The sequence below is a fragment of the Rhizopus delemar genome, genomic scaffold, assembly GCF_000149305.1.
Source record: "Rhizopus delemar RA 99-880 supercont3.13 genomic scaffold, whole genome shotgun sequence".
Lineage (NCBI taxonomy): Eukaryota > Fungi > Mucoromycota > Mucoromycetes > Mucorales > Rhizopodaceae > Rhizopus > Rhizopus delemar.
The window spans coordinates 795,767-809,540 of NW_027137839.1; the positions used below are offsets into that span (position 1 = coordinate 795,767).

Genomic DNA, 13,774 nt, shown 5'->3' on the forward strand with positions numbered 1-13,774 from the left:
GGTTTCATCCTTTATTTACAAGTGTCACGTTGCATCATAAGAAAGGTTTTATCTTCCAAGAAGATAGGACTTTCCGTCATACAGGTGGCTATGCTCGATAGTGGAAGAAAGCTCACCAAATTAGAAGCTTTGAGTACTGGCTTGCTCACGGCCTTGATTTGAACTCCATAGAGCATGTTTGGAATGCTCTTGAAAAACAAATTGAGAGAAAAAGGTCGCTCGTCAAAAACTTGAAGCAATTGAAGATGGGCTCTGCAAGAAGAGTGGGCAAGACTGGATGATGAGTTTGCCGACCGGCTAGTTCGAAATATGAAGAAGCGATGTGAAGCAGTTATCAAAGCTAAAGGCGACATAGCAGAATACTGAAAATCATTTTATGTATAAATTTTTAAAATAAGCATTTCGACCTTTCTTTTCTCAAAATTTGAAATCCCAAGCTTAAGTTTACATGTATGACTTGGTATTGAACTTACATGTTATATTTTCTCAAATTTCTGTTTCAATATTTTGTATGAAGATTTATTTGTTGTGGTTGTATTAATCTTTAACTAAGTAAAATAAGTAAGGATAGCCAATTGAGTTCCATAAGTTCCTCTTCTATTTAATATTATTTATGCATACAGTATGTATATAGAAAAAATAAAACAAAAAACATTATAATTCGTTCAACTTGAGATGTTGCATTTTTGCTAGATTCTTACTAATTGAAATATGATTACTCCAAAAAAGTTTTAAAATAAACCTTTATTAAGCTTAAAAATGTACATCTTGTATTAAAAAAGAAAGCATAAAATAGTGTTGAGCTGATGATACTCTTGTAAAATACAAAAGACTCGAAGTGCGTGCGTGTGTGTTTCTATTAAGTAAAATGGTTAATCTTTTCCAACTTTTTCATTTGATTTTAAATATAATAAAAAATAACAGCAAATTCCGAAGAACTACTGAGCTTTTATGAGTTAAACATTCTCATAAAAGCAATGGAAATCACCAGCGGAAAGGGTAGACTAGAATATGACTTCCTATCTACCACAAACCTTGTTTAGACAATGGGAAATAAGTTAACCAGTGGCAGAGTAGTCTAGAATTTTACTTCCATCTACAATAGGCCGTACATCAGATACATGATCTTGAAAAGAAAAGAGTATGCTTCAATTAACCCTCTTTTTATATTTTATTTAGTTGGAATGTTAGACGTACAACAACCAATCATACTATTGCACGACTAGAGGGAATTATTACCTCATTCTTGATTTTTCAAGAATTTAAAAAACTTATTTATCCACTTTGAAACGGTAAATAAATGAAAAAAGCCCCACTAAGCTGACGAGTAAATAAATATAACGGCATATTTTGTTTTTATATTTTTTATAGCTAATAGCATAAAACTTAAGTCAAAAAAAAAAAAAAAAAAAAAAAAAAAGAATTTTCAATAATTTTTATTATAGTAGAGAAGTCAATGTTATCGTTTGTACAACCATTTTCTGCATAAACTTTACTTGTGATTTAAAGACCTCTTATTTCCTATCGTTTTTATTATTAAAGGGTAATAACATACGAGTTAAGGGCTCATTTTTGTATCAAGTCTACTTTCAATATAGAAATATTTTTAATATTATAAAATAAGATGTAGTTTGTATTTAATAGGCCCCCTCCTGTCTTCACTCAATAAAGAGGTTCAAGAGACTCATCGATTATCTTTTTGTAACTTTTTACCAAGAAATATTGTGCTAATCTTATATTTGAGACCCGGTGGTCACTACTTATCAAGCATCCGCTTAAATTCTATATTGAACAGCATCTTTCAAGGAAAACTTAACCTTAAAATCAAAATTTACAAGCAAACCTTACCTCTTCTGAACCTTTGAATCTACAAGACACAACTCTACAACAATGTTGTCATTAAAGTTGGTTAGAGTCGAATAAAAATCAAAATGCAAAATTAAATATTGAACAATGGCACCTGATATTAGAAGCTGTACATGCGTGGATGTTATGCCTGAGATCGCTATATTTGAGTAATTAGAAATTGACATTATTTTTCTTCAAATTGATTTTTTTTTATTTTCTTTACTAAACTATGTTTCGACAATCATTTATCAAGAAGTATTCTTGATTTTATCATCTTCTTCTATATGTAAATTAACATGTTAAAAAGTTTGAAATAAATATTGTTTAATATATTGAAAAAAAGTTATTTGATAAACTTTCAAAATGAGGTATTTTTCACTGTCAAGCAAATCGAGGAAATGCTGTAGACTATAGAATTAGATACTTTAAAAAATCAATGACAGTTGCAAATAAAATATAAAAACATATCATAAAGCATACATTTACGTACTTAACTATTTACAATTTCTTTCCTTGGCTATGTCTTCATTTCCTTTTTTCCTCTTAAATTTTTGGTAAAACATGTTATTAGAATAGAAGTGGAATTGATAGACTTAGCAAAGCTAGCAAGCGATTTGTTATATATCCATATAATAGATGAACAGAAATCTAAGCTGGAAGTACTAAGCTTATATCAAAATACAAGGTTTTGGTGGAATCTGAAGAAACTTATGTTTATCATGATTTATTCCAGTGGAAAGCGACAATTCTTCTTGGTTTTATCTTATTGTTTTATAGGCTTTCGAAATGAAGTTTTGACTTAAATTATTTCATACACACATTAAATGTATGTCATTTAACTTAAAAATCGTTACCATTGTCCACGCCACAAACTGACATATGAACTTATTGCTACAAAATTAGCTTGAATCAATTTAAATATTTTCTTTTGAGAATGAATAAATCGGCGCAAATAGAGACTCAAGAAAATGGAAGTAATAGAAGTTTAATTAAATGAGAACGCTAGCTCATTAAGCATTGCTGTTTTCTGTTATGTATATACTCCGCCTTACTAACAGCTGTACACTTAAGCCATTATATGAGTAGTCTCTCTGAATTTTATAGCTATCTAATTTAGTATTATTTCTAATTTTTCAATACCATAATAATCTCTACCATAATTATTCAAGGTTTCTTATATAATAGCAATATCCTTCATTAAAATTTCAGCCGAAAACGGACTGTCGTATTCCAACATACTTTAAACATAATTCATATTTAAAGTATAAGAAATCAGAGTAGTGAATGCTTTACAAAGATTTATTACAGTCTTTTCTCTATTACTCGGTCATAGCTAATTCTACTCCTTTAATTCAATACAAGTTGTTTTAATGTAGTTCCTGATGCAATGAGACATAAATGAAAAATAGATCTACTTAAGAAATAATTATAAACAGCCCACTTGTCATTCTTCATCCCATATTAGTCGCTAATGTTAATAATCTTTTACCCTGTCTATTGGACATGCTCACAGAAAATCACATTTTATATTCATATTTAAAACAGGATAGATACAACCTTGAATATGTTTTCTAGAAAAATGTTCTGATGCTTATTGAAAGTAGTAACCTATAGAGGTTTAAAGAAAGATACATACATAAACAATCTTGCAATAATAAAAGCATGTGATTGCTCAGTAAGAAAAAGTATTTTTTGTATCATTTAAGGTTTAACAGTAGACTGACGCACCCTTAGTATGGTTTGCTCTTTCAAATATAGCAAATATCGTTTTTATGTTCTTTTTCTTTCCAATTTGTTGTAATATAGCTAATTTGCTTTGTCTTTATCAGTACTTAAAAGTATCCTTCAAAATTTATCCTAAATAAATTTAACGCTGAAATACCAATATTATCGCCATAACTTTTGCTGGGTGAATGTAGGGTAAAGAGAATAAGTCACAGCATGTATATCAAAAAAAAAACTAGCCAATTTTTTTCTCTTCACCACAAAATGAATCAAGCGTCAAGAGGATCGCGTGTTGTGTTTGGTAGGTTCTGGTACATTATTCTACATCTGTGTTACTAATGCTAAATAATTCGTAGTTGGAAACATTCCTTTTGAGCTATCAGAAGAACAATTGATTGAGGTTTTCAAAGAAGTTGGTCCCGTTGCTTCATTCCGGTATATGACACGTTGACTTTTTATGAAATATTCTTCTCACTGTAATTTATAGTCTTTTGTTTGATCGAGAAACTGGTAGACCCAAAGGTTATGGATTTTGTGAATTTTATGGTATAGAAAATATGGATTATCCCAATAGTTTATTAATTATTACAAAATAACAACAGATGCAGAGACAGCAGCGAGTGCAGTAAGAAATCTTAATGATTATGAAATTGGAGGACGTCAGTTAAGAGTCGATTATGCGGCCATGGACGATAACCATCAAAGATCGAGCCATCAAGGTAATCAAAACAGACATCATCATCCTCCTGCACAAGCTCCTCCACCTCAACAAATGCCTCCACAACCACAACATATGCCAATGCAACCACCAATGCAACCACCAATGCAACCACCAATGCAGCAACCAATGCAACAACCAATGCAACCACCAATGCAAGCGCCAATGCAGCCACCAATGCAACAACCCTCACCCATAAGCAAACAATCAGTTGCTAATGCCTCATCAGTAGATGAAATATCAAAAGTATTAGCTTCAATGAACTCGCAAGATTTGTTTACTTTGATGAGTCAAATGAAGGTAACATATACTTGTATACAACGGCATGTTCTAAATCGTTTTTTATAGCAAATGTCTTTTGAAAGACCTGATTTCACCAGAGAATTTTTAGCTGCAAATCCACAAGTTGCATATGCACTGTTTCAAGCAATGTTAATGATGAATATAGTCGACCCTAATATTATTACAGTAAAGTATAGTAAATGTTGCAGTATATAGAGTACTGGAGTAATAATTTCATAATAGCGTATTATGACAGCCAATCCTGCTGTTCAAGCAGCACCTGTTCCTCAGCCCCCAGTTCAACCTGTTTTACAACAACCTCAACCTATTCAACCAATTAGGCCAGCGGTCATAAATAGTCCTGTCCCTCCTGTTCCTTCTGTTCCTGCACCAATTCACGCGCCACCTCCTGTTCAACCAGATATATCACAAGGTAGAATCCAGTTATGTCAAAAGAAATTCATTATTAATACTTTTTTATAGATGACACTGAACAACAGAAAGCATTATTGATGAAGGTATTGCAGCTTACAGATGAACAGATAAATGAGCTTCCACCTCAAACAAGAGACCAAATCAGGCAACTGGTAAATAACCTACATCTTTTTATACTACATGTTTCTTTTTATTAACGGAAATCCCTCTTTTTTTTATATAACAGAAAGCTCAGTTGACTATGCAGCAACAATAAACATTTATGCTCTTGCATACTTAACATGTCCCTTATTTGCTCTTTTTTCTAATTTTGCTTGACGTTTTGAACTTGGTTCTGCATTTCCTTCATTGCTGTTAGCTGATCTATTTCCAAAGTATGACATAGCCATTGGAATAATCTTGTAAGCAGCATAAGCAGGAATCTAACAACCGGCTTGTTACTATATCTTCAGTCTCTTTTCAAACATCACTTACCACCAAATATACAAGCCAAAACTTATTTGAAATGAATGCAGTCGTAATATGCACAAACCAAGTAACATAGATGATATCAAACATATAACTAAGAATTTTAGAATGAGTACAATTGAAACACACATCTGCTGTGATTATTTACGCTGTAAGTCCTTCAGCATTTAGATCGTCACCACTGTTGATCAAAGTACCATTTGTATTATAAGTTGGTGTACCAGATGATACTAGGACTCGATAAAACAGAAAAGTCAACCCAGCTGTCGATATATAGAGCAATGATTGAGAAAATGTAAAAGAAGCCCAGTGATAAATAATACGCCATAGAAAATAAACGCTCTAAACAAAGGTTAGATGATATGTGAGAAATGGCTCATTCTTTTTTCTTACATTAACGATTAAAAAGCCATTGCGAAGATTTTGTAATGTTTGCTTATTTGATGCAGCTATTTTTTTAGAAGAAGTGTTTGCCTAAGAGCAAAAGAAAAAAAAGATTATTTTTTTCGCTTTTATTGTTTTATTTTCCTTTTATCCTATACCATTTTTTTTTAAGAAGAAAAAGAAAAGAAGTATTCGGGTCTTAAATTTAAATTATTTACTTGCTAACTGTATCTGATCTTTGTTTTTTCCTTTTTGTAATCATCAATGACAGTGTTTGAAAAAATAACAGGATTCGCAGTAAAAGCTAAAGATAATGCTCTGTCAAAAGCTATTATATCCAAAGATAGGCGACTTGAACAGTCTTTATCCGAAAATATCCAAGCTGAAGATATTTGTTTCAAGAAGGTACCAAACACATTAAAGAGAATTCAATTTTATTAATGCTTAAAGGTGTAATTAGATGTCAACTTATGGATTACCTTCTTCTGTAAACTTAGTTGCTTTTGACTGTGTCAGTGGTTTGCTAGCTGTTGGTAACAAACATAAAACAACAGTATATTTCATAGCGTGTTAACTTATGAAACCTTAAAAAAGCAGGTGGATCAGATATGAATTACATCAAATTTTTTGGAAAAGGCATATCAAAGACTATCACTGTACCAAGTAAAACTGGTATAAAACATTTGCAATTCAAAACAGGGTTTCCTCTACTTTTAGTCATCGATAAAGCAAACACGATCATCACGATTGATCTCCGAACACAAACAGTTTGCAACGTACTATCAGCAGAGGCCATTATCACAAGCCAGACATATTGTACCGGAACAGATTGGTTATTTATTGGATATTCAAATGGGTTTGTTGATGTGTTTGATATACTCCAAGGTACTATGACTCAGTACCAGATACCCGATTTATTACCTGATGAAGAAAAAAATCATGTCGTGGTCGATTTACAGATGCACCCAACTGATTTAAATTTATTATTAATTGGATATGAATCCGTTGTACATATTTGGGATATTCGTGAAAAGACAATCAAGAAATCATACAGCTTAAGGCGATTGGATGCTGATTATCGAAATGGAAACTTAACATGCTTGGCTTGGAGTCCGAACGGTTCTAGATTTATTGGCGGATATGATGACGGATACACTCACTTGTGGGACATTAATAGTGAAAAAAGACCGATTGCTTCCCGTAAACTATTCCAGCACTACACGACATCGTCTGAAATAGAACCTATTTATCAAATCGCCTGGTTTACAAATGATGCAGACAAGAAATCATTTGTTATAATTGCTGGAGGTGCACATCCTGCGGATACGCTAGGGTTGAATTTATTAGAGTTTGACCTCGATGGGGAATCAAAAGAACCCAAGAAACAATCAATCATGCCTCTTTCATTTGACCTATCTCATTTTCTTATTTTAAACACCAACCCGTATTACGGAGGTATGCGAAATCCCTTCGGTATTGCTGTTGTAGGATCTGACCACTCGATTAAACTGTTTGGACTTGAACATGGATTTCCTTTGCTTAAACTCCCTCCTGCTCTTGAATTTCTTGGGCCTCAAGTATTAAATGCTTGCTATATATCCCAACTTCCTGATCCTGCTTACAAATTGCTTTCAGCTGTGACAAGTGGTGATAGAAAAATGCGCTATGCTCCTATTACAGGTGGTGTAGCAGGAGCCGACCATGTTTATCGCATAGAATCAAATGATCTCTTAATAACAATTCACCAAGATGAGAGTATAAAATTTTGGGATGCTGCATATACAGCGCTTCGACCTCTTTCTCATCTAACCATAAACACCTTGAAAGATCTCGGTACTCACGAAGCAATTGTATGCTGCCTTGATGTTAATAAAACAAATGGAACTTTTGCTGTTGGGTTTAGTAATGGGCAAATAATGTTGTATGAATATTATCCAGAAAAGCAAGAGCAACCCATAGATCCTGCAGCTATACAAAAACACGAGGAATTTATTGATCAATGCGACAGCACACTAAAGGAGATAGCTGATCTTTTAGAAGACATGGGTGCGGATGAAGAGGAAGTAAACAATATAGATGACAGTACAAATCCTTTTCTTACAAATGAGAAGCCTAAGGAAGATGCAGCACATACTGAATCAGCAGGCCAACATGTCGAAACCACATCATCAGAACCTCAACCAAATGAGGTTCCGGAAAAAGAGGTTGATCAAAAGAAGAATAAATTAGACCAATCACATATATTTCAAAAGATGGAAAGCTACAGTGAAGAATGCGGCTACCATGCAGTACTGAAAATATCATTGGAATCTGCTGTAAGAAGTGTTATTAGTATTGGCGAATGTTTGTAAGTGGAAGCATAATAACAAAAAAAGTGATACTAATACACTCCTCTTTTTCAATAGAATTGCTGCTGCTTTGGAGGATGGTCGAATGGTCTTGATAGATACCCACAGACAGTTAGTCTTATTCTCTGAAAATATTGCACGCAAGTATTATAAAAATAGAGTTGACATTTTACATGTGTAACTTTTTACATTTAAATACAGAATGGGATACTGAACATCATATACCAACCAAAGAGAACAACACAACTGAAACGGAAGAATCTCAGCCGGAAAAGAAGAGGAAGACTACAGATATTGCCTTCATTGGTTTTTTCAATACCTATTCGCCTTCTAAAGGTAAATTACTTTAGCTAATTGCCGATTTTTTATCATTTACTTGATATTATCTTTCACAGTTATGAAAGCGACTCCACAGCTATTTATATGTCTTAGTAATGGTCATACTTACCAATTTAGTGTACTATTGTTATTGAGTGGTGTATCAATCGACAATTTGGGTGCACATTTGTGTTTACAGGCATCTAATAATTTCACAAACATGCATATCATCGACCTGAAAGGGGAGACTCAGTTAGCTATTAGTGAAAAAATAGAGGAAGAAGATGAAAGCGAAGCTCTAAGAAAGACAGAGCTACAAAAAGAAAACAGCCATCATTCTTTACCGTCAGATCACACTGAGGATGCTATTGCATCTTCTACTGCCACAAGTATAACAAGTAATAATAGCAGCAGTATTTCATTTACAAATATGACATCGAAACGTATGATGGCTTTTGGAAAGCCAGAATATCGACAACAAGATAACCCACATTTTATTATCTGCGTATCGTCCACTGCTGTCCATGTTTATCTTTCAGGGTTTAATGTTAAACTGTTTAGCAAAGTATTCAAAGAAATTACAATTGTACAAAGTGAAATTGTTCAAAAACATAGTAAGTGGGAAAAAAAAGCATAGCTATCTTTTTATTTACCAAATTAACTACTTTTTATAGACGGAGGAACTTGCTTGTCTCTACTCTTTAATAATGGCAAATTAACCTGTTACTCTCTTCCAAAGATAGAACCCATAATCGAGTTAAATTTACTTGAACAATCGGCATTTAGTAGATTCCCGGAAGCTTCACTTAGTCAAGATGGTCGTATCGTTCTTTGGACAGGGCAATGTGAATTGGAACAATGCCAATTCATGATCAATCCCAACATGTAAAATAACTACCTTCCTTTATTCTTTTTTTTTTTTTATAAATTAACGTTTTTAATTTAGGCAAGCAGGAGAATCTGTTATCTTGTATGATGCTCATAAACAGATACCTCCTCATCCTTCTAGCCACCTTAAGCGACAAAAGTCAGTAACAAAAAAGTCGTGGTTGAATGCTGTGGCAGAAGCCTTTCAAAAAGAACCGCTTACAATACGTGAACTTGATTCAATCAGTAAGTTTAATATTTATACATTTTGTGCGTTTCCTCATTAAGTATAATTCTCTCAAAGTGGGTCGAGTAACAAGTGAAGATGCTTATGAAGCAACCAAAAAGAAGATAGAAGCTTATAAGGCAAAGAACACAGAAAATAAATCAAGTGGGCCAAGCGGCGTCTTTGCCGAACTAGGGGATAAAGTAAACGAGCGTGGAGAACGATTGAATGAGTTGAATCAAAAGTTTGCTGATATGAATGCCGCTTCAGGCGACTTCCTGAAAGCTGTAAAAGATTACAATGAAAGACAAGCCCGTAAAAAATGGTGGGAGTTTTAGTTTACATATAATATATCACTGCATTTTATATCCATTTGTAAATAATAAAACAATACGCTTTATTGATATCAATATTATAAAATAGAAAATCGCACTCAATTTTATACAATCTGACCTTTATAAATCCCAAATTAGTTTTATACCGTGAATCCATCTTAACATTAGCCTGATGCACGGCTAAAATATAATATAGTTACTCAATAACTTAAATAGATACATTTATGATATTGTTAACAAAGCATAAAGATAAAAGCTTATCCATAACCAGTTTTTATTTTTCATTGGATGAACTTCAAGAAAAACCCCATTGGTTATAATGTCATAGAAGAAACATTTTAAACGCTTTGTCTTAACATCTTGATTGAGAGAAACTCTAACAACGAATGACACAGGACATACGGATATTAATATTGTCAAAGTCTCACGTTACTGTAAATGACAATTTTCAAATTGAAGTCTTCAGATGTATTGTGTTAATTAATCCCTTCTCTCAGTCAACGTCATCAACCAAAAAAACATTTGTTTCATATTTTTTCGTTACCTTATTTATTGAAGACCTAAAATTGTACCATAGTAATTAAATGAATTTGAACAAAGCAGAATATAATATGCGTTCACTTACATTGACTTCAATATCGACTCTATTAGGCATTTTTAGTGTTCTACGGCGGACGAAAGACACAGTATGCTTAATAACCTTTCATGTGGAAGTGATACTAGAGAAAGACAACATTATTGATACACCCTGTATCTCTTTCGTAAATATACATGCATTCATACATAAAATGCCCTTGATTTCCAGAAAAAATTAGATAATGTCATTGAAATAATTACTTGCTACTTTCTTGGTTTCGATATCCTTCGATTATCAAATTCAAGAGAAGCCTCATCACAAGGTATTCATGAGGTTATGTATTATTGCAGCAAACTGACAATAAATACAATTATCTGAGATTGACTACAATGTTATTGTACTGTAAGTAAACTGACTGCATAAAACCAAGTCTACAATAGATACATGTAATGATTGATAATATATTTGATATATTTACGTGATTATTTTCTTTCAATCAATCAAATTTAATTGATACAGGCGGATTGGATTGAAAATTAAGTAGCTGGTGCGTAGAACTAGATTCAGTCTGTTATTTTAAATGATATTCTCATTTGAAGTCTGCAGAAAAAAACAAATATCAAAGAGTAAAATGGAGAATTTCATTACATAAATATATACACGCAAAAGAAAAAAAAATACAATACTAAAGAGCTTCATCTTCGTCCATAGATGGCAACTCTGATGGTTTAACCATGCCGGGTATACGTAATGCTTTTTCTTTTTCTTCTTTTCGTTTTGCCTCCATTCCTGCTTCCTTTTCTTCCAAATAAAGCTCAGAATTTTCTCCAGCAAATTCTTTGAGTTGAATAAGAAAATCACGTACTTCCAGCTTGAACTTTGGGAGATTATTATTATATTCAAACATGGCATGTACAAAGACTACAATCTGTCCCCTATATGCAGCGAGTTACATATAACATAGCAAAAGAGATTGTTATGCTATTTAAATTTTCTTACCTTTGAAGATGAGGGAAAGCGTTGAGAAGCAAGGTTAATACATATTTCTCTAAAAATTTGGTATTATTTATGTCTGCATCGGTCACTTGAGAAGGATCATAGAGTGCCACGCTAATTGTATTATTTTTTACTAGATTAAACAAGAGTGCCAAAATTTCTGTCTGTCCTTTAAATCCTACAATACAGTTCAGCTTTCATCATGTAAGGTTATATCTAAATTTCAACATGGACTTACCACTTTTATGGTCTCTATCTGTTAATACAAAGAATATGTCTTGAAGAATACTTAAGTAATATGATTGGTAAAAAGCTCCAGCAATATTTGGATCAGTTGAGCTCATATTTTTTATAAGCTCCTCGCATGTGTTCAATCCAATGTCGGCAATGTTGCGTAATGTATGCTTGAAACCCCATACAACACTATCAATAAACAATTTAAATTGAGGAGGTTCTAGCTCCAATAATGCTAATATACCAATCATAAGCTTATTGTTCTTTTATGTTTATCTTTTTTTGTACCTGGGAAGCAGTGACGATTGATAGCACGTAACATATGATAAAATCCTTCTCTGTGTTCGGGATATTCTGTAAAATCTTTGGTAATCATACTTAATGTAGGTTCAAATGTAGCTTGAAGTATATCAGGTATGTGTGGTATCAATAGAGCCTGTTATAAACGTAATGAGTATAAAGCAAACACAGTGTCTTTGTGTATTTACATTTAATTTACCAATTAAAGTCGTAATCACTTCAAGTACATATGACTCTTTAACAATATCGATATTACTGTTATAATCATGCAAGGTAGTTGCTAAAAAAGGTATTATCATATGTTTGTTAACATAGTCAATATTGGCGGCACATTCAATATAGGTGTCAATAAGCTTTAAAATATCCTTCTTGATTGATTTGAGAGCACGAACTTTGGGGGTTTTAATGGCAATTTGTCCTTCAAAGAAATAAGTTTTTCACCAAACTGTCTACTGCAGTTATAATTTTACCTTGATCAACAACTAATTGATTTATAATAGTTCCCACAGCACGATAAAGAGTTAAAAGATCTACATAAATAAGATTCAGCTGGTTAATAAAACCAGGACCAATGGAGGAGCAGACGGAAATGTTTGTTTTTAATATATTTGATAAGACCTTGGCATGTTGATCATCATGTAAAATGCTTGTATCATTACTAAGAAACATTACTACATCATTCCACTATGATTTGAAATTGTATGAATGAGAGTTTGCTTATATGAATACTAGAATACATTACCGCCATATTAGGTACTCTCATGAGCTTATTGATCAAACTTTCTTGAATAGACTTGTTTGTTTGGGCTGATATCATGAACCCTACTGCTTTATAAAAAGTATGAGTCTATGGTGTTTAATTAGTACGCTGATTTTAAACTAGAAGCTTCTCTTTTCTTAACCTGTTGAGCAGAAAGATCTGACGTAATACTTTGAATCTGGTCGATGATTTCTTCAACAAAAGGACAGACTTCCCCTACTTGCTGTGTCACAAAGCAACGCTTACATTCCCCTGATATCTTGATAAAAGTATCACAGGCCATGTCTTGTACCCCTTCATGAGATTCATGCATGAATTCAAAGAGCTTATTGATAACTGTCTTGAGAAATCTCCAGTGTGATTTCAGGAACCTTGGATATTGACCCACGCAATACATAATATTAGATGCTACAACTGCCTTATTATTTTTGCCATTCTTTTTCTCACAAAGTTCTAGTAATTCCTTGATGACAAAAACCAAGAATATCTTTTCAGTATCCGTATTCATTGCTCCAGATATAGATCCAACAGCCCAGCATAGCTTGTTTAAATTTTGCCAGGACCATTCACTTCCGTCTACTTGTCGGCTCAGTTTAATCGTCATGATCTTTTCAGTATCTGTCACATCTAAATTGGTCAAATAGACCAAGACCTCTTTCATGCTCTTGTATAATACAATTGTATCACTTTCTTTTACAAATTCACGTACAATTTCCCCTTCTTCATCTTCCACGATAAGAACCTCTTCCGGTTTGACCATCCTTTCAATCATGACTACACGTAAACTGGACAATATATCAACATACATATTTTTTCTCATCTGCGGTCTTTCTCCGTAATTTTGGTACTGATTTATAAAAGATACATTGTTGTATATGTTTATGTTTACTGCCTCCTCATATAATGATCGAACTAACTTGGACCAATATTCTAGACAGATCTTGAATATTTCA

General features: G+C 33.0%; 4 protein-coding genes across 4 annotated transcripts; 3 read left to right on the plus strand and 1 right to left on the minus strand.

Annotated features, from left to right (window-relative positions):
• Nucleotides 1–3,837: 3,837 nt before the first annotated feature.
• On the plus strand, nucleotides 3,838–5,264 carry RO3G_14170 (uncharacterized protein; the record flags this gene model as incomplete). Its single annotated transcript, XM_067668754.1, has 8 exons — nucleotides 3,838–3,874; nucleotides 3,930–4,008; nucleotides 4,061–4,119; nucleotides 4,176–4,591; nucleotides 4,640–4,759; nucleotides 4,817–5,006; nucleotides 5,057–5,160; nucleotides 5,235–5,264. 8 exons carry the CDS (start codon nucleotides 3,838–3,840, stop codon nucleotides 5,262–5,264), a joined length of 1,035 nt encoding a protein of 344 aa, XP_067524855.1.
• Nucleotides 5,265–6,124: 860 nt separating this feature from the next.
• On the plus strand, nucleotides 6,125–8,422 carry RO3G_14171 (uncharacterized protein; the record flags this gene model as incomplete). The annotated part of the gene is made up of 5 exons (XM_067668755.1): nucleotides 6,125–6,265; nucleotides 6,321–6,393; nucleotides 6,497–8,207; nucleotides 8,266–8,352; nucleotides 8,410–8,422. The coding sequence occupies 5 exons, from the start codon at nucleotides 6,125–6,127 to the stop codon at nucleotides 8,420–8,422; spliced, it is 2,025 nt and encodes a 674-aa protein (XP_067524856.1).
• A 324-nt stretch (nucleotides 8,423–8,746) lies between these two features.
• RO3G_14172 (uncharacterized protein) lies at nucleotides 8,747–9,957 on the plus strand (the record flags this gene model as incomplete). The annotated part of the gene is made up of 4 exons (XM_067668756.1): nucleotides 8,747–9,140; nucleotides 9,201–9,411; nucleotides 9,473–9,639; nucleotides 9,698–9,957. The coding sequence occupies 4 exons, from the start codon at nucleotides 8,747–8,749 to the stop codon at nucleotides 9,955–9,957; spliced, it is 1,032 nt and encodes a 343-aa protein (XP_067524857.1).
• Nucleotides 9,958–11,216: 1,259 nt separating this feature from the next.
• RO3G_14173 (uncharacterized protein) lies at nucleotides 11,217–13,581 on the minus strand (the record flags this gene model as incomplete). The annotated part of the gene is made up of 8 exons (XM_067668757.1): nucleotides 11,217–11,466; nucleotides 11,531–11,705; nucleotides 11,766–11,996; nucleotides 12,050–12,197; nucleotides 12,250–12,479; nucleotides 12,532–12,745; nucleotides 12,804–12,908; nucleotides 12,964–13,581. The coding sequence occupies 8 exons, from the start codon at nucleotides 13,579–13,581 to the stop codon at nucleotides 11,217–11,219; spliced, it is 1,971 nt and encodes a 656-aa protein (XP_067524858.1).
• Between the last annotated feature and the right edge of the window lie 193 nt (nucleotides 13,582–13,774).